The sequence below is a fragment of the Ranitomeya imitator genome, chromosome 2 (genome assembly GCF_032444005.1).
Source record: "Ranitomeya imitator isolate aRanImi1 chromosome 2, aRanImi1.pri, whole genome shotgun sequence".
Lineage (NCBI taxonomy): Eukaryota > Metazoa > Chordata > Amphibia > Anura > Dendrobatidae > Ranitomeya > Ranitomeya imitator.
The window spans coordinates 359,217,320-359,236,501 of record NC_091283.1 but is presented as its reverse complement, the minus strand read 5'-3'; the positions used below and the strand labels follow the sequence as shown (position 1 = coordinate 359,236,501).

At 44.4% G+C, this 19,182-nt stretch overlaps 1 protein-coding gene across 1 annotated transcript in view; it reads right to left on the bottom strand.

Moving 5' to 3' along the window:
- LOC138663822 (uncharacterized) overlaps window positions 1-18,250 on the bottom strand; it is a 52,966-nt gene extending 34,716 nt beyond the window's left edge. The window contains exons 1-6 of the mRNA XM_069750166.1: window positions 18,213-18,250; window positions 14,614-14,828; window positions 14,305-14,484; window positions 14,100-14,223; window positions 13,919-14,016; window positions 13,699-13,789 (exon numbers count right to left, since the gene is read on the bottom strand). Of these exons, the coding sequence (XP_069606267.1) occupies window positions 13,699-13,789; window positions 13,919-14,016; window positions 14,100-14,223; window positions 14,305-14,484; window positions 14,614-14,691 (571 nt within the window). The 5' untranslated portion in view covers window positions 14,692-14,828; window positions 18,213-18,250. The remainder of the gene's footprint in view (window positions 1-13,698; window positions 13,790-13,918; window positions 14,017-14,099; window positions 14,224-14,304; window positions 14,485-14,613; window positions 14,829-18,212) is intronic.
- Between the last annotated feature and the right edge of the window lie 932 nt (window positions 18,251-19,182).

Genomic DNA, 19,182 nt, shown 5'->3' with positions numbered 1-19,182 from the left:
ACATGTACGGCGGCACAATCACACAGCCTCACGCTGAACGCCGCGGCGATCGTATGCGGGTCTCAGCTCTGTGTGGGAGCTGACACCCCGCAGCAACGCCCACAATCAGTCCAAGCACCGATCGCGGGCATTTAACCCATCTGATGTCGCTGTCAGTAGTGACAGCATAGATCAGCCCACTCCCTGTGCGCTTACATCAGGACAACTTGATGCAATCGCGTTGTCCTGATGTTCTCCATGGAGACCCCCCAGCCCCACAATGGCCACAGGGTCCTTCCAAGTCCTGCAGGGAAGGTGGCTTCCCTGTGCTTGCAGACGGCAGGACCTGAGGCACCTCCTCCCTCTGACTGTCAGTCGCTGCTCCGATGTTCTGCAGTGCAGATGCATGGCAGAACATTAGATCACAGATCTGTTTTAATACAGTGATGTCCAAAGATGGGACAATGTAAAAAAAAATTTTTTTAAAAAGTGTTAAAATATTTTTTACAAAATCCTTAAATATAGAAAAAAAATTCTTCCAATAAATACATTTATTTATATAAATAAAAAAAAAAACAATAAAAAGTACACATATTTTGTATCGCCGCGTCCGTAACAACCAGCTCTATAAAACGGTCCATCAAGTTAACCCTTTCAGTAAACACCGTAAAAAAAAAATTAAAAACGAGGCAAAAAACAATGCTTTATCGTCATACCGCCGAACAAAAAGTGCAATAAAACGCGATCAAAAAAGACAAATGCAACTAAAAATGGTACAGCTGAAAACGTCATCTTATCCCGCAAAAAACAAGCCATCATACAGCTCCATCAGCAGAGAAAAAAAAAGTTATAGCTCTCAGAATAAGATAGTAAGGCCGAAAAAAGACATTTGTCCATCCAGTTCAGCCTATATTCCATCATAATAAATCCCCAGATTTATGTCCTTCTACAGAACCTAATAATTGTATGATACAATATTGTTCTGCTCCAGGAAGACATCCAGGCCTCTCTTGAACCCCTCGACTGAGTTCGCCATCACCACCTCCTCAGGCAAGCAATTCCATATTCTCACTGCCCTAACAGTAAAGAATCCTCTTCTATGTTGGTGGAAAAACCTTTTCTCCTCCAGACGCAAAGAATGCCCCCTTGTGTCCATCACCTTCCGTGGTATAAACAAATCCTCAGCGAGATATTTGTATTGTCCCCTTATATACTTATACATGGTTATTAGATCGCCCCTCAGTCGTCTTTTTTCTAGACTAAATAATCCTAATTTCGCTAATCTATCTAGGTATTGTAGTTCTCCCATCCCCTTTATTAATTTTGTTGCCCTCCTTTGTACTCTCTCTAGTTCCATTATATCCTTCCTGAGCACCGGTGCCCAAAACTGGGCACAGTACTCCATGTGCGGTCTAACTAGGGATTTGTACAGAGGCAGTATACTGCTCTCATCATGTGTATCCAGACCTCTTTTAATGCACCCCATGATCCTGTTTGCCTTGGCAGCTGCTGCCTGGCACTGGCTGCTCCAGGTAAGTTTATCATTAACTAGGATCCCCAAGTCCTTCTCCCTGTCAGATTTACCCAGTGGTTTCCCGTTCAGTGTGTAATGGTGATATTGATTCCTTCTTCCCATGTGTATAACCTTACATTTATCATTGTTAAACCTCATCTGCCACCTTTCAGCCCAAGATTCCAACCTATCCAGATCCATCTGTAGCAGAATACTATCTTCTCTTGTATTAACTGCTTTACATAGTTTTGTATCATCTGCAAATATCGATATTTTACTGTGTAAACCTTCTACCAGATCATTAATGAATATGTTGAAGAGAACAGGTCCCAATACCGACCCTGCGGTACCCCACTGGTCACAGCGACCCAGTTAGAGACTATACCATTTATAACCACCCTCTGCTTTCTATCACTAAGCCAGTTACTAACCTATTTACACACATTTTCCCCCAGACCAAGCATTCTCATTTTGTGTACCAACCTCTTGTGCGGCACGGTATCAAACGCTTTGGAAAAATCGAGATATACCACGTCCAATGACTCACCGTTGTCCAGCCTATAGCTTACCTCTTCCTAAAAACTGATTAGATTGGTTTGACAGGAGCGATTTCTCATAAACCCATGCTGATATGGAGTTAAACAGTTATTCTCATTGAGATAATCCAGAATAACATCCCTCAGAAATCCTTCAAATATTTTACCAACAATAGAGGTTAGACTTACTGGCCTATAATTTCCAGGTTCACTTTTAGAGCCCTTTTTGAATATTGGCACCACATTTGCTATGCGCCAGTCCTGCGGAACAGACCCCGTCGCTATAGAGTCCCTAAAAATAAGAAATAATGGTTTATCTATTACATTACTTAGTTCTCTTAGTACTCGTGGGTGTATGCCATCCGGACCCGGAGATTTATCTATTTTGATCTTATTTAGCCGGTTTCGCACCTCTTCTTGGGTTAGATTGGTGACCCTTAATATAGGGTTTTCATTGTTTCTTGGGATTTCACCTAGCATTTCATTTTCCACCGTGAATACCGTGGAGAAGAAGGTGTTTAATATGTTAGCTTTTTCCTCGTCATCTACAACCATTCTTTCCTCACAATTTTTTAAGGGGCCTACATTTTCAGTTTTTATTCTTTTACTATTGATATAGTTGAAGAACAGTTTGGGATTAGTTTTACTCTCCTTAGCAATGTGCTTCTCTGTTTCCTTTTTGGCAGCTTTAATTAGTGTTTTGTTTTTTTTATTTAAATAAATTTTTATTAACAAAATAAATAACATCCGGATGTCATTTACATTGCATTATATCACATGCACGTTTTCTTATTTCAATACACCCCAACATTACCCCAACTACCCCCCACCCCCCTAAGACAGCTCATTCCCAATCTATACCCCACTGAGGCATTATCTGCCTCATGTAGTTTATCCTAATCCAGATCTTAAGAAACTCGACGTCTATACTCCTCATTCCAATTCAAGCCAAGGAGACCACATCTTATTATACATATCTATTTTCCCCCTTTTTTTGTACACCCCCTTTTCCAATTTTAAACCATTTTGAACATATTGGAGAAATTCCCTTCTCGTAGGTGGTTCCACATTAATCCAATTTCGTGCTATCACTTTCCTTGCCATGTAGAGTAGCCTAGCAATTGCAACCTTCCAAGTATTATCAACTCCAATTTCTTCCACATATCCCAGCACGCATACCATCGGGTCTCTAAGAACTCTACACTTATACGCTACTTCAACCCGGCTCAAAACCACCACCCAAAAAACAGCCAGCCTAGGACACGTCCACATCATGTGATATATTCCAGCATTCTCACTCGCACACCTCGGACACTCAGAATTGGCACGCAATCCCGCTCTGTATAGCACTTCCGGAGATTTATATACTCTATGCAGAATATATAACCGCGAGAGTCTATATGGTTCACTCAAGGATAGTCGCGGAATCCACTCCATCACCGATTCCCAGGTTTCATTTTCCATCGGTCCTACGTCCCTCTCCCACTTAGCTCTCGCCTTTATAGGGAAATCTAGTAAAAACGTGTGCATTAGGTCCTTATACAGAGTGGAAATAACTCCCCTTGTAGTCCCGTCCCCACACACATACTCCAGCACAATATCATCCTGAATTCTGAAATCCACCTTCTTCTTCTGAGCTCTAAAGGCATGCCTCATCTGCGCATACTGATATACCCCTGTGGATCGCAGCCCAAATTCTTCCTGCAATTGAGAAAAGGACTGCAATGCTTGCTGCTGAGTTATCTGGTGAACAAAACAAATTCCCTTATTCTGCCATTCCATCAGTCCTCCCAAAGCCTCAAATTCCTTTAAATTGTTATTAGACCATATCGGTGTGAATTTAGTCAACCCTGTAACCCCACGAATCTGCCTTAGTCTATTCCATAATTTTCGAATCAGGAACAGGGTTGGGTATACTTTCCCCAAAGCGCCCAAAGAGCCATCCTCCAAACACCTGACCATCGATCGTCGGTCCGTCACCTCTTCCATTAGAAGTTGTACTGCACTGGATGACGCCCCTCGCGCCCAGCCCTTGAAATGCTGGCTCTGGGCCGCAAGGAAGTATATTTCCGGGTTGGGCAAAGCCAAACCACCATCCTCCTTGGGTCGCTGAAGCGTCTCCAGGCTAATACGTGGATATTGTCTACCCCATATCAAACTTCTAAAGAGGGCATTAATCTGCCTGAACTTCCCCCGAGGGATCCAAATTGGTGCGTTATGTAAAACATATAGGATTTTAGGCATCAGGACCATTTTAATAAGGTTTACTCTACCGACGACCGATAGATGTAATTTATTCCAGGCATCTACCTTCGCCTTGAGTATCCCCATAACAGGAGCCAAATTTCTTTGTAGGTACTCCGCAATTGGCACCGAGACATATATTCCAAGGTATTTAAATTTGGAAACCACCTGTAGCCATTCATCACCAACATCCTCACTTACATTCTCACCTACGTCATCCACCCTAAAAAGAACCGACTTATCCCAATTAATTGTCAATCCTGACACAGCACCAAATCTCTCAACAATTTCAATGGCCCCTCTTAGTGAATCGTCTGGATCCGCCAGGAACAGCAAAACATCATCCGCGTATAGCGCTATTTTTTCCTCTATTTTCCCATACCTAAACCCAGGGACCCTATCAGACTGCCGAATCTTAGCGGCAAGAGGTTCTACAGCCAGCGCGAACAGGAGGGGTGAGAGCGGGCATCCCTGCCTAGTACCCCTAGCCAGCCCTATAGGTCGAGACAGCTCCCCGTTCACTCTAATTCTAGCCGACGGTGATGAATACAGCAGCTGTATCCAGGCCACAAACTGCGGACCAAACCCCATACATTCCAGCACCTGCCAGAGGTATCCCCATTCGACACTGTCAAACGCCTTATGTGCATCTAGCGATACAATCACTCTTCGACCACCGTTATCAGACTCTACCTGCAAATTTACATACAACCTGCGCAAATTGATCGCCGTGGATCTGTCAGGCATAAAGCCAGATTGGTCCGAATGCACCAGACTCGCAATAACACTAGAGAGTCGGAGAGCCAACACCTTGGCCAAAAGCTTGACATCAACTGTTAGTAAAGAAATTGGGCGGTACGACTCCGGTTTCCCCAAGTCCTTATCCTTCTTTGGAATAACCACTATTATGGCCTCTCTCATAGAGGCTGGCAGGCACCCACAGGACCTAGCTTCCTCCAGTACCATTTTTAATCTAGGAATCAACACTTCTGCCAAACCTTTATAGATCTCAGCGGGTAACCCATCAACCCCAGGCGCCTTCCCATTAGCCATGGACATCAATGCCCGACTCAACTCCTCCTCAGTGATAGGGGCCTCAAGGCTCTCCCTATCTGCCTCATTCAGTTTCGGCAGATCCAGACCTTCCAAGAAAGTCAGAGTGTCCTCGACCGAATCACCAATCCGAGAGGAATACAAATCTGCATAGAAGTCCGCGAAGGCCCTCAAGATTTCAGGCATTTCCGTTATTCTACCTCCACTTGCAGATTCCAAAGAGTGTATATATGAAGAACCTCTCTGAGCAGCAGCCACTACCGACAGCATATGTCCCACTGTTTCTCCCTCCTGATAAAACAATACCCTTTGGAAATCCCGCTTCCTCTCAGCTTTGCCTAACAGAATCTTTTCCAAATGATTTTGTGCGCTTTTCATCCTTTTCTCTGCCTCAGGGGTTCCCAGTGTGGCCATCCCATCTTCTGCTTCCTTCAACTCCTCAACTGCCGCTTTTTCTGCCTCTCTCGTCCTCCGCTTACACCTACTAATGTCCCTAAACAGTAGTCCCCTCAGATACGCCTTCATTGCATCCCAGATTGTAAGAGCATCAGTGCTTCCATCATTTAAGAGAAAGAATTCCGCCACCTCCCGTCCTATATTTTCCAACTCAATACTCTGTAACCAATTGGGATGAATCTTCCATTCTCTCCCACTTGTCGACCGTGCCCCCTCCAATCTAACCTCTACTTCAATTGGACTATGGTCCGACAAGGCCCTTGGCAGGTATCTCACCTCCCCAACCAGTGTGTCAAAAATCCTGTTACCCAAAGCCATATCAATCCTAGAGAGTGTGGTATGTGCTGGTGAATAACATGAGTACCCTCTCTCTCCAACATGTCTAACCCTCCAAAGATCAATCATACCTATCTCCTGTATATAGGTGCCAAATGTTGTTATGTGTCCCTCCGACCTATTCTGAGTATTTTTATTTTTGTCCCAGTAGTCATCACAGATGTTGTTTAGATCTCCGATAATTATTAACGGTGTCGGTCCCAATCTTTCCACACGCTCCATTACTTCTCTGATTTTCCTGCTAGAGTAGGGAGGCGGAATATACATCGCGGCAACACACAGCATCACTCCATACAATATACACCGAATTAGTACATACTGTCCCTCCACATCCACATATACCTTCGCCTCCTCATACTGAACTCCCGCTGGAACCAATATTGAGACTCCTCTTGCATACGTGGACAAGGTAGAATGATAACCCTTCTGAATCCACCGTCTATTCAGAACATCCACCTTCTCCCTTACCAAATGTGTTTCCAGCAAGCATATCATTGAGGCCCGTTGGTCTCTTGCATATTGCAAACACGCTGCACGTCTGGATTTCTCCCCTAGGCCTCTCACATTCCAGCTCAAAATTTTAAAACGGGTCCCCATCACTTGACTCATCTTTACTAAAAGTATCATCATTTTTGAGCACAAGCTGTCTAACTACCCTCCCCCCCCCTCCCAACTCCTCCTCCCACCCATCCCCCCTCACATCTAACCATTCCACCTCTCTCCAAGAGTGGGGCATCATCGCCCATAGCGAACACTCCGTTTGGCATTACCTTCCCAACCCTCCTCCCACCACTGTACATAACAGGATTTCAGACATTTTGAAAAATAACATATCTCAACAGATTTTAAACATAGAATTATTTTCACACGCAAGAAACCTTCATACACTTAAAGTATGCCGCTTACCCTTCCTCCCTCCTTCCCAACAACGATTACACCATCCCATTAACTTTAACTGAATATAATCCAGCTCCCTTCTTCGCCACCCGTACCCCTTGGTTTGTCAATCACAGGACTCTATGCCCCCTGACAAATAAGTAACCAAAATCAGACTCTTCCCACAGTTTCAGTCTCCTTTTCCTTTAAGCTTTTTAGCATTAATGTCAATCCACTGGGTAGCTTCCTCCGGCTTTTGAAAAAAATAAATTTTATCAAACGCCACCACCCTCAGTCTTGCTGGAAACATCATGGAGTACTGCACTCCCAACTCCCTCAGCCGTCTCTTTATACCCGTGAACATCATCCGTTGTCTCTGCACCAGAGTAGAATAGTCCGGGTAGATAGCAATCTTTTGGCCTTCAACTGTCAGATCCGTCATGTCTCTGGCCTTCCTCAGGATAATGTCTCTGTCTCTATAATTTAGAATTTTGGCAAGCATGGTACGGGGATTCGCTCCAGGGACAGGTGGTTTCGGTGGGACCCTATGCGCTCTTTCTACCGCGAACACTTTTGTTAGCGCCGTATCTCCAAATGTCTCTAAAAGCCATTTTTCAATATATTCCGTTGGATTCCTCCCTTCAGCTTTTTCAGGGATGCCCACTATGCGAATATTGTTTCTTCTGGACCTGTTCTCAAGGTCCTCATTTTTTGCCGCCAATTCAGCTATTGCTTGAGCGAACTTTTTCTCTGCTTTTTGCAGCTGCACTATATGGTCTTCTGCAGTGCTCACTCTCTCCTCTACCTCCCCCACACGTTTGTCAATCTTCTGCATGGCTGCGTTTATCTGGGCTGTGTCCCCCTTAACCTCCTGTATCTGTAAGGTCAGAGACTGTTTACATGAAGAAACCAGCGCAAAAACGTCTCTTAGGGTAGGCTCAGCTTCTGGCGCCATTTCCTCGGGTCCCCCATCTGCCACCGCCATTTTACTCTCCTTTCTCCCCTGTTGTACCTCATGTTCTCCTGCTGGGCTCTCCTCCTCCTCCTCCTCCTCCTCCGCTCTCGCAAACTGCTGGAGATTTGCCGCTACCTCCATACGCTTTCTGCATGCGACGTTCTCCTTGTCTGCCTTCTCCCTTGTATCGGCGCCATCTTGGATTGCGCCTGCCTCCCCGGCTCCCGCGTCCTTCTGCCGTCTCCTTGTCATTTTCGCCGGTTTAAGCGCTACCGCTCATCGCCACCGGGCTTTGCAAGTCTCCCCGCTCCGATAAGCCCCCACAGGGACCAAACAGCAGCGGCAGGATTTTGGTATGTACAGCGGCGGGAGCTCACAGCCGCACGTCCGCTCACATGGACTCTCAGGCCACGCCCCATTAATTAGTGTTTTAGATAAAGTATTTTTCTCCCTATAGTTTTTTAGAGCTTCAATGGTGCCATCCTGCTTTAGTAGTGCAAATGCTTTCTTTTTACTGTTAATTGCCTGTCTTACTTCTTTGTTTAGCCACATTGGCTTTTTCCTATTTCTAGTCCTTTTATTCCCACAAGGTATAAACCACTTACAATGCCTATTTAGGATGTTCTTAAACATTTTCCATTTATTATCTGTATTCTTATTTCTGAAGATATTAGCAAAACTAGTATAGTGGAGTACATAACAGTCCCCCACATGGACTTTTTGACTGTGGTTCTTTTAGTAGGTTCTGAGGATATTGTCCCAGTCTACCAGATTAAGGGCATACCAGATTAGCAATGCAAAAATAATTATTTTTTTCTATAACATAGCTTTTATTGTGAAAAAGCGCTAAAACATTAAAAAAAACTATTACCCAAAGAGTAAAGCTGTCTTACCAATTTTACCACAAGCGGATCTGTATAAAAAATAAATAAATAAAAAAAGCAATTCCTGAATTGCTGGTTTTTGTTCATTCGGTCTCACAAAAATCGGAATAGAATGCGATCAAAATATGTCATGTGCCCAAAAATGGTACCAATAAAAACATCAGCTCGTCCCGCTAAAAACAAGACCTCACATGACTCTGGAAGCATTGTGGACGCCGTGTGACCTGTGATCTGGCGGTGTCCGTCTTTTAAGGGTTGCACAAATGTGTCGTTGGCACACCGCTGAACAGAGGCCAGATGGATTCCAGAGTAAGTCTGTTGTCTCATTATAGTGAATGGATCCATTGGGGTTTCATCTGCTGTCACGCCACACAAGAGATTTAGATGGAAACCCCAATATAATTGCTCAGCGTAGAGCGCCAGATAAATGTTACGGACAATGTTCCCAATAAAAAACTTCAACGCAATCCACAAAAAAGCAAGCCCCCACTCAGATCTGTCACCTGTTAATGGAAATATAGGGGCTTCCACGTTACTGGTAGCACAAAGGCTCTGGAAAAGCAAAATGGCTCCTCACTCGCCAAAAGAAATTCAGTAAATTCTTTGCTCCCAAATCCAAATGCCCTCCTCCCTTCTGAGCCTCAATGTGCCTACACCACATTTAGCGCCCACATGTTCGGCATTTCTGTAGTGATGACAGCCCACCTAACTTACAGGTGCATGCCTCCAGAAGCACAGGCTGGGCATAATGTACTGGTGACTGCAACGTACTGGTCACTACCACGTACTGGTCACTACAACACCAGTTTCCAATTTCCACTCAGCAACATCCACTGCTACTTGTTTATGGAAAACACCTTGGAGTCAAAATCATCACTACATCTGTAGATAAGTTCCCAAAGTGGTAAAAATTTCAAAATGTGGTCACTTGAGGGGGGTTGGGGGGAGTCTGCTTTTCTAGTACTTACGAACTCTGTACATGGAGTCTGCAAACTATTCTAGGAAAATCTGCGCTCCAGGAGGAAAATAGCTCTCAATCCTTTGCGAGTCTTTCCGTATGGCTAAACAGTAATGTACAGCCACATATGGGGTATTTCTACATTCAGCAGAAATTATGGGACAAATTTTGGTGACATTTTTACCGTTCTCCCAGTATGAAAATGTAAAATTTGGGGGGTAACACAATTTTGGTGGTAAACATGTAAATTATTTTTTCTTCACTGCCCAATGGTATAAAATCCTGTGACACACCTTTTGTGTCAAAATAATCTCTGCAACCCTTGATTAATTAATTGAGAGGTTTAGTTTGTAAAACGGGGTCACTTATGGGGGGTTTCTGCTATTCTAGCACCTCAGGGGTTCTGCCAATGTGACATGGTACCCTCAAACCAGTGCAGCAAAATCTGCACTCTAATATGGCGCTACTTCCCTTCTGAGCTTTGCACTGAGCCTCAAAAGTAGTTTTTGACCACATATGGGGTCTCCGTGAACTCAGGAGAAATTGCAAAACAATTTTTTGGAGTCCATTTTCTCCTATTACAGTTGTGAAAATACAAAATTTGGAGCTAAAAAATGGGCAGGAAAATTTTAATTTTTTTTTATTTTCACAGCTTAACGTTATAAACTTCTGTGAAGCACCTGGGGGTTCAAGGTGTTCACCACACATCTAGATAAGTTCCCAAAGGGGTCTAGTTTCCAAAATGTTGTCACTTGTTGGTGGATTCCACTGTTTAGGCACATCAGGGGCTCTCCATACCTGACATGGCAACCTCTAATTATTCCAGGAAATTTTACATTCAAAAAGTCAAATGGTGCTCCTTCCCTTCCAAGCCCTGTCGTGCACTAAAACAGTTGTTTTCCTCCACATATTGGGTATCTGCACACTCAGGATAAATTGCACAACAAATCGTATGGAGCAATTTCTTGTTTTACCCTTATGAAAATACAAAATTTTGAGCTAAAAGAGATCTTTGAGGGAAAAATTTGATTTTTTTTTTTCATTTTCACAGTTCTACATTATAAACTTCTTTGAAACACCTGGGGGTTCAAGGTGTTCAATACACATCTAGGTAAGTTCCCAAAGGGGTCTAGTTTCCAAAATGGTGTCACTTGTTAGCGGGTTTCTACTGTTTAGGCACATCAGGGGCTCTCCAAACATGAATCAGTGGGATCCATTTAATCGTTCCAGAGTTATGACCTCGTAAACTGATAGTGGTCAGAACTGTAAATATTGAGCTGGTCAGCAAGATGAAAATAGGCCTCGGGGTGAAAGGGGTAAAAATTAGTTCTGTAAATATAATTGTACAATGTGTCACGGAAAAAGTATTTCAGAATCATTGCAATCAGAAGAAGCATTCAAAGTTATCACCACAAAGTGACGCGTCAGATATGAAAATGGAGGAACATAAAACTGGCTGCTGGAAGTGATTAAATCAGAGCATTTTTGGGAACTAACTACAGTATTAAAAAAAGTTGCTATAGACAATAACAGATCTACTGACATGATCAAACTCCACAGTTTTCATAAGTAAAAAAAATAGTAGAGAACCATCTCTGGAGTAATTAAGAGTATGCGACTTGGTACTCCAAACTATCCTTGTGGTAATATTTTTGTCAGGTGAGTTTCTCTTGAAGAAATATTAGAAATTTAAAGAGAACATACTAAAATAGAGCTGAGGTGTCTTAAATTTAGATGTCGGGCATTTGGTATAGGCAGGGAAGACCTTTTTTTAAAGACTATCAAGGAGTTGCAGAATCATAAGTGTGGGGTAGGGAAATCCTATCACAATCAAATAAAGAATGAACCTGTGAAAAAAAAAACATAGGACAAAAAAAGATACATCACCATCCAGAACATATGTTTAGGGGGAAGAGTTCTAACACTAAACCGGATTTGTAGAGTGTTTGATCACACACACACACGTAACAAAAGAGGGAAAGAACTACCGACTACCATAGAAACTGCATCTGTACCCAAGTAGTCCCTGTGCAGGCTAAGAAAGGCCCTAGTCGCATAACTAAATACACCTCCTCGCACCTGGCTCCCTAAAAGACCATCGATGGGTCTCCTGTACCTCCTGATGAACAAAAGGGGAGGCCGCAAACAAATCCAACAAACGTAGAGGAAATCATGCAGGGAGATACGACAACCCAGGGTAAGAAATTATCAACACGTTCACAAGGGATAGGAAGGGATAAATAAGGAGAACAAAAAAACAAACAAACGGAATAAATGAAATCTTCCAGACCTCCAAACATAGAGAAGAAGGGAAAGGCGCTGGGGAGGAAGACTCACAGATTTGCAGCAGGAAAAATAACTGGGGCTTACCTGACAAAGAAAACACCCAGCAGTGGAGCTGGATCTCCAAACACGAGTCTACATAGAAGTATAGTCAGCAAGTGAGGTAAGTGAAAGGTGAACATATATAGCCCATTCCAAATGTGATAGGACATAGCCAAAAGGGAAAATGGAAAACATCTGGAGAGAAACCAACCAATAAAAAAAAGCAAAAAAAAAAAACCATCAGCATTTGGACAGAGCCAAAAAGGACTGTAGCCCAGCAGAGAAGTAAACCAACCAGGCAGCAAAAGGTCATTGGATCGAATCCCAAAACCAAGCCATGACATAGAGAAACTATTAGTGCTTCCCATTTCAGGAATGATGGTGCAGTAATCTGAATTAGTCGAATTAAAAATATGATGCCATGAAACCAGGGCTCGAGCCATGTCAACACATCTCCTGCAGATGTGAGCAAATGTATATCAGAGCCAGCAGTCAGGCACAGCTTAGAACTATGTCATGACACAAGTGTAATGTTTTTTGGGTAGTTTATTGCAATTCTCTTTGAAGTTATACATTTTTAATAGAAACTGAAAAGTTGGTATACAGGGAAACTCTGTTGTTATTGTAGAGAAATTTACACTTGGTTCTAACTGTATATTTAATTGTTGATCATAAAAGTAAAGTTTGGCCAGAAAGACTGTACCTGGTCTTTTAGGGACCATGTGAGCACACTCAGAAGCACAAGGGGGAGGGAAGGAAGATTCATCCTATATGATGCCAGTTTTCTAAGAAGGCAACAGCATCACTACTGTTTGATTTATGTTAGAGGTCCACCATACGAATAATATTTTCCTTCAACAGATTTTCTAACTTTTGGCCACATTCCATGTGCGCTGTGATTTGGCTTTGTGGTTTACAGATCTGGGCAGGTAAGGGACAGGATCATCTGATTCTAGGCGGAAGGAGGATCCTCCAGATTGTAAACTCTATGGAAGGGGGTTTAATGCCCAAAGTAATTTGAACAGTTTTGGGTGAGTAAGAATGTGGAGGCAGAATGGTCATCACTTGATTGGGATATGGCCGGTTATACCGCTGATAAAGGAGACACAGCCAATGTCAGGATTCTGTTCCCTTACTGCAAATTGACCCTTAGTGGCTGTTATTATTCACTTTCATTATTGAGCTGCTTTTCCACTCCTCAGAAATAGAGGCGTTTATTGTGGTTCTATCATCTCCCTTTACTAACTAAGCCGATGTTAGACCTATGGAAACCATCTTGCTTCCTTTGTGGGCTTACTTATAGCTACATGGAGCTCACACTCATGGCTTGAATAATGTGTCGAGCCTTTAGTCTAATTTCCAGTCTCCTGCTGCTGATAAATGTCTTACCCAGACTTTCAACACTCCTTTACTATCCTGCTCCTACAATTCCTAGTGCTAATTCCAAGAACTTCCACTACCACTTGCTGTTCCCCACTCATGCTTCTCCGGCCATTGGATTGCAGCCGTGCTCCACCAGTATCATAACAGCCAGTGACTGAAAAGTATCTGCGAGTTCTCTGCATTTAGTGGTTACTACTCACCTGGGTAGTCGTATGTAGGAATCTCCTCTTTACACTGTTTATCACACCTCACATATGGATCTGTATTATTAATATTTGCAATTTCTTCATCCTGAAACAAAAATTGTAAAAGTCACTGATAGAGAAAAAAAACTGGTGGATAAAACAAAACTTAGTACAAGACTTTTACAGCCGTCCACACATCATAGGGGAGATCTCATGACACCTTCTCTCCATCTACCTGATGATCCTGAGGAACAGCTGGATTTTCTTTTTTACAGTCCTGTGGAAGAAGAGGTCGGGGACATCTCTCTGGTGTCGTCCTCTTACTGGATAGAACTGGAGGAAACACATACAGGGACTGAATTCATTCTTTACATACATACAATTATAGGCCGTGTGTATTTAGTCCTGTCTATTACCTGGTGATGTGAGGGGCTTGGGAACCTCCATCATGACGTCCTTGTACAGATCTTTGTGTCCTTCTAAATACTCCCACTCCTCCATGGTGAAATAGACAGTGACATCCTGACACCTTACAGGAACCTGACACATAAAATGATACTGTCATCCCCGATCCCTTCATAGCATTACTGTATAATGTCCCAGCATTCCCAGCAGTGTCACCTCTCCAGTCAGCAGCTCAATCATCTTGTAAGTGAGTTTTAGGAACTGCTGGTTATTGATGTCCTCATGGATCTGGGGGTGAGGTGGAGGACCCATAATTGGGCTCAGGGGTGTTCCCCATCCCTCAGACACAGGTTCCTGACAGCGATCACTAGAGGTCTTCTTCACTACTGTGTAATCCTGGTTATGGAGAGACACATTAATAAATCTCACTACAGACATTTCCAGAGTCCTCACCTCTCCAGTTCTGTCCATCTGTTATTCCCATAGATGAGAATGATGTAATGTGACGTCATCAGAATCTCTCACCTCTCCAGTAAGCCGGAAGAGGATCTCTAGGGTGAGGTGTAATATCTTCTCCGCCATCTTGTCCCTGTCCCTATCCATCCTTGATTGGTAAATCAGAAAAATTCTTTTATGTAGAAGATCTCCACTGAGAGGATCCAATATTGTAGGAATCTGAATGAGAAGATGAGCCGATGTAGCAGCATAAAGAATCCTGTGCAATAATACAATTACTGGAGCTAATAAGGAAAAAATAAAAAGAGATATAGTGAAAATTTTGTATTTACGATTGGTTGGAAAATCACTTTACTGTTACTGTACATCACGATGCAGAGTTAGTTTTCTCACTGTCACATTCTATTACATAATACCAATTGCACGGGTTGTTTAAGTCCTACAATACTGTGTTCAATAGCGACCATCTCATCTAGGTGATTACAGGGTGCGGATTCCTGCTAACTACCATGGCAGCACTGTTGAGTCTGAGGTGAAGTCAGAGTCGTGAAGTTGGTGTCCATTTTGTGGGAGTCAGAATCAAATGGACCGACTCCAAAAATATATAATAAATTGGGTTCAGTAGTTCAATAAACTAAAATATCCTATAAAATGTCCTATAAATGTATGTTCTATTCCTGATCTAAGGATCTCGGATTTTAGTTGACATGAATCTGTGCTGCACTTTATGTACATGCTCACTTGTGAGGCAGTGCTATGAAGTCGGAGTCGAAGTTGTGGAGTTGGAGTTGGAAGTCAGGAAAATTGAGGAGTCAGAGACGGAGTCGGTGGTTTCCCTTACACACTCTACAAATGTTCTGGTACTTTGAGATTGATGTCATAAAAGTGATATTTCTTCCCAAGTAATGTGATATTTTTGCTGGAAATTCGTAGAATGAATATTCCTTATAATATTCCCTGAGTGAGCAGACACTGTTCTTCACAGGCTGGAAGTATGTGCAGGGAGCCAGAGGCAATCTCATTAGTAGCGCCAGACAGGAGTAGCCGAGGGGAGGAGCTATGAAGACGAGAGATACCACCTCATTAGGTTGTGTAAAGTAGAGCAGCGTGCGTCGGTGCATGATAACACAGGAAGAGACGAAGAATGAGTGATAACAGCACACAATCGTCTCCTGCCAAAGATGAGAAGTCAGTCGTTGAAAGTGGGCCGGTGTAAAGAAATTGAGTAATTTGATTTAATTCGATGATAGAGGCATTACAGAATTCTTTTCTATTTTAGGAGAGACCAAGAAGACAGCAGTGGATACAATTTTGAAAATGATGAGCCTAATTTCATCTCATATAAAAAGACTGACGGCAATGATGATGAGCCTACTTCTGTTAGTTCAGGTTGCAGCCGGACTATAAACCATCATCTAAACAAGCAAGCCTTCAACAAATTCTATGTATAATACCTTACTGAAGGTTACATCAATGCTACAGAATAATTTAGCCGTGCTCTCTATATTTTATAATCTTCATTCATAAAATAGTAATGGAAAGCTTAAAGTTGGTTGCCCAGATGTAGCCATCGTTACTCTAGCCATTGTCGGTTTGAAAGTTGGACCTAACGCGTCCATCTACATTTTTTTAGTGCAGCGCGATGGGTTAAGTAGTGCAATGGTTTACGCGTTTTTTTTCTGCATTTCTCATTTCGATAGCTGGACATTAGGCTGCACTACTGTACGTGGAAAGCTATAATAAATATATTACATATGCATGCAGCTAGTCACTGCTCACAGGCAAGGCTTGGAGGCTAGATGGTCGAGAGGTTCGGGATTAGATACTAATAAAGCTCGTCATAAACAAAGGAGCAAGACAAAGGCGTAGTCAGGTCACGGTCAGGATTTCAGGAAGATAGAGAATGAAGACAGAGGGGCTAGACAAACATATGGTCAGAAGCAAGTTCCCAGGTAGGGTAACAATTAGGCTTGGTTCACATTGCGTTCAGGGGCAAAGTTAAACGGAGTAAGTTACACCGCGGCATAACGCGGTGTAACGTACTCCGTTAACGCCGCCATTGAATGCAATGCCGGACGCATCGCCTAGCACACGCCCACAATGGGCGTGCGCTAGTGATGCGCCGTCATTGAGTGACGGACCCGAGACGCTGGCTGCAGCGTTTCGGTGTCCGTCACTGCTAGCGCAGATGGAGCTAGCAGAAGCTCCATCTGCGCTAGCGTGATGTAGCGCCGGCACTTGCGTTAGCAGCAGCCCGTTAACGTATGTGCTGAACGGGCTGCTGCTAACGCAATGTGACCCTAGCCTTAGTGATGAGCGAATATACTCGTTATTCGAGATTTGTCGAGCATGCTCGGGGGTCCTCTGAGTATTTTCCCTAGCAACCCCCACATGTACTTATGCGGGCTAACAGATGTAAATCATTCAGCTGCGGCAAGAAAAACTAAATCTCCGAGCACTAAAAAATACTCGGAGAACCCCCGAGCGTGCTCGACAAATCTCGAGTAACGAGTATATTCGCTCATCACTAGTAACAATATAACTAAGACTAAGCAAAGGAACACAGGGCAAGCAGACTCCACAGAGCATAAACTACAACTGGTTGTAATTGGAGGCAGAGAGCCAGCTAAATAAGCAAGTAATCACTCTGAAAAGGGTAGAGGAAACCCCGCACGCCCTGGCCCTGATTGAGCGGTATGACAATCACAGGTCATCCAGGTCTTTTTATATCTTTGGAATCCATGTTTTTAAAGATTTCACACTAAACTTTTGATATATTTTGTCTATTGTTGGATTGATGTACAGATTTCTTTCCTCCGCACACTTTCATTACTTGGCTGAACTTCACCAACGGGAACGGCACTTTCCACACAGATATCAACGTCCAGCAATGGACTGCAAGGTGCGGTGAGCTCAATATCCCCCTCTCCTCTTCCTACTGATCGTTCATCCATCAAGTCATCAAGGCTCCAGATCGAGCTGAAGGCCGCTAAACAATAATAATAATTGTTACAAAAGTAATTGTACATTTAACACTGAGATAATAGAGGAGCGGCCGTCTGTCCCCTGCTCACCAAATATATGAAGAGAAGCAGATCAGTTACATTATATGGAGCCGAAAATGGTGACAAAATAGGCCTCTTTCACATTTCAGTCGGTACGGGGCCGTCGCAAACAGTCGGCCCGACGGACGTTGTGCAAATAGTGCACAACGTGGGCAGCGGATGCAGTTTTCAGATGCATCCGCTACCCATTATAAGTGACGGGGAGGAGGGGGCGGAGTTCCGGCCGCGCATGCGCAGTTGGAAATGGCGGTTCCGACGGACGAAAAAACGTTACAATGAACGTTTTTTCGTCACGACGGGCCACAAAATCACGACACATCCGTTGAACGACGGATGCGACGTGTGGCCATACGTCGCAATGCGTCGCTAATGCAAGTCAATGGAGGAAAAACGCATCCTGCGGGCAACTTTGCAGGATGCGTTTTTTCTCCAAAACGACGTATTGCGACGTTTGCCAAACGACGGAAATGTGAAAGAGGCCATACAGAGAAATGGGAGAAAGGTCCCAGCACTAGAGATAAGGGAGGCAGAGGGCACAGTAGTGTCAGCAATGAAGGGGTTACTGCCCCCTGTGCCCAGTAATGGGGAATCTCCAGCACCTACCTCCACCTGCAGAGCCGCACACCACATATATGGCTGCTCTGTGCGCACAGGACCTGTGATGAGGTCACAGGAGGGGAGGAGTCAGGGTCACATGATCAGGGGCCTCAGTGTATGCAGGACTCTGCTGTGCTGGTTGTCATGGTGCTGGATGAGGGGAAGTTTATGTGTGGGGTCAGGAGGGGTTTACAGGGTGGATGTAGCAGAGCCGTGTGTGTACGAGGTGTACGGAGCAGAGCCGCGTGTGTATGAGGTGTACGGAGCGGAGTCGTGTGTGTACGTGGTGTACGGAGCAGAGCCGCGTGTGTATGAGGTGTACGGAGCGGAGCCGTGTGTGTACGAGGTGTACGGAGCAGAGCCGCGTGTGTATGAGGTGTACGGAGCGGAGCCGCGTGTGTACGAGATGTACGGAGCGGAGCCGTGTGTGTACGAGGTGTACGGAGCGGAGCAGTGTGTGTACGAGATGTACGGAGCGGAGCCGTGTGTGTACGAGGTGTGCAGAGCGGAGCCGTGTGCGTACGGAGCGGAGCCGTGTGTACGAGGTGTGCGGAGCTGTGTGTGTACGAGGTGTACGGAGCGGAGCCGCGTGTGTACGTGGTGTACGGAGCGGAGCCGCGTGTGTACGAGGTGTGCGGAGCGGAGCCGTGTGTGTACGAGGTGTGCGGAGCGGAGCCGTGTGTGTACGAGGTGTGCGGAGCGGAGCCGCGTGTGTACGAGGTGTACGGAGTGGAGCCGTGTGTGTATGAGGAGTGCGTAGCAGAGCCGCATGTGTATGAGGTGTACGGAGCGGAGCCGTGTGTACGAGGTGTACGGAGCGGAGCCGCGTGTGTACGGAGCGGAGCCGCGTGTGTACGAGGTGTGCGGAACGGTGCCGTGTGTGTACGAGGTGTGTGGAGCAGAGCCGTGTGTGTACGAGGTGTGCGGAGCGGAGCCGTGTGTGTACGAGGTGTACGGAGCGGAGCCGCGTGTGTAC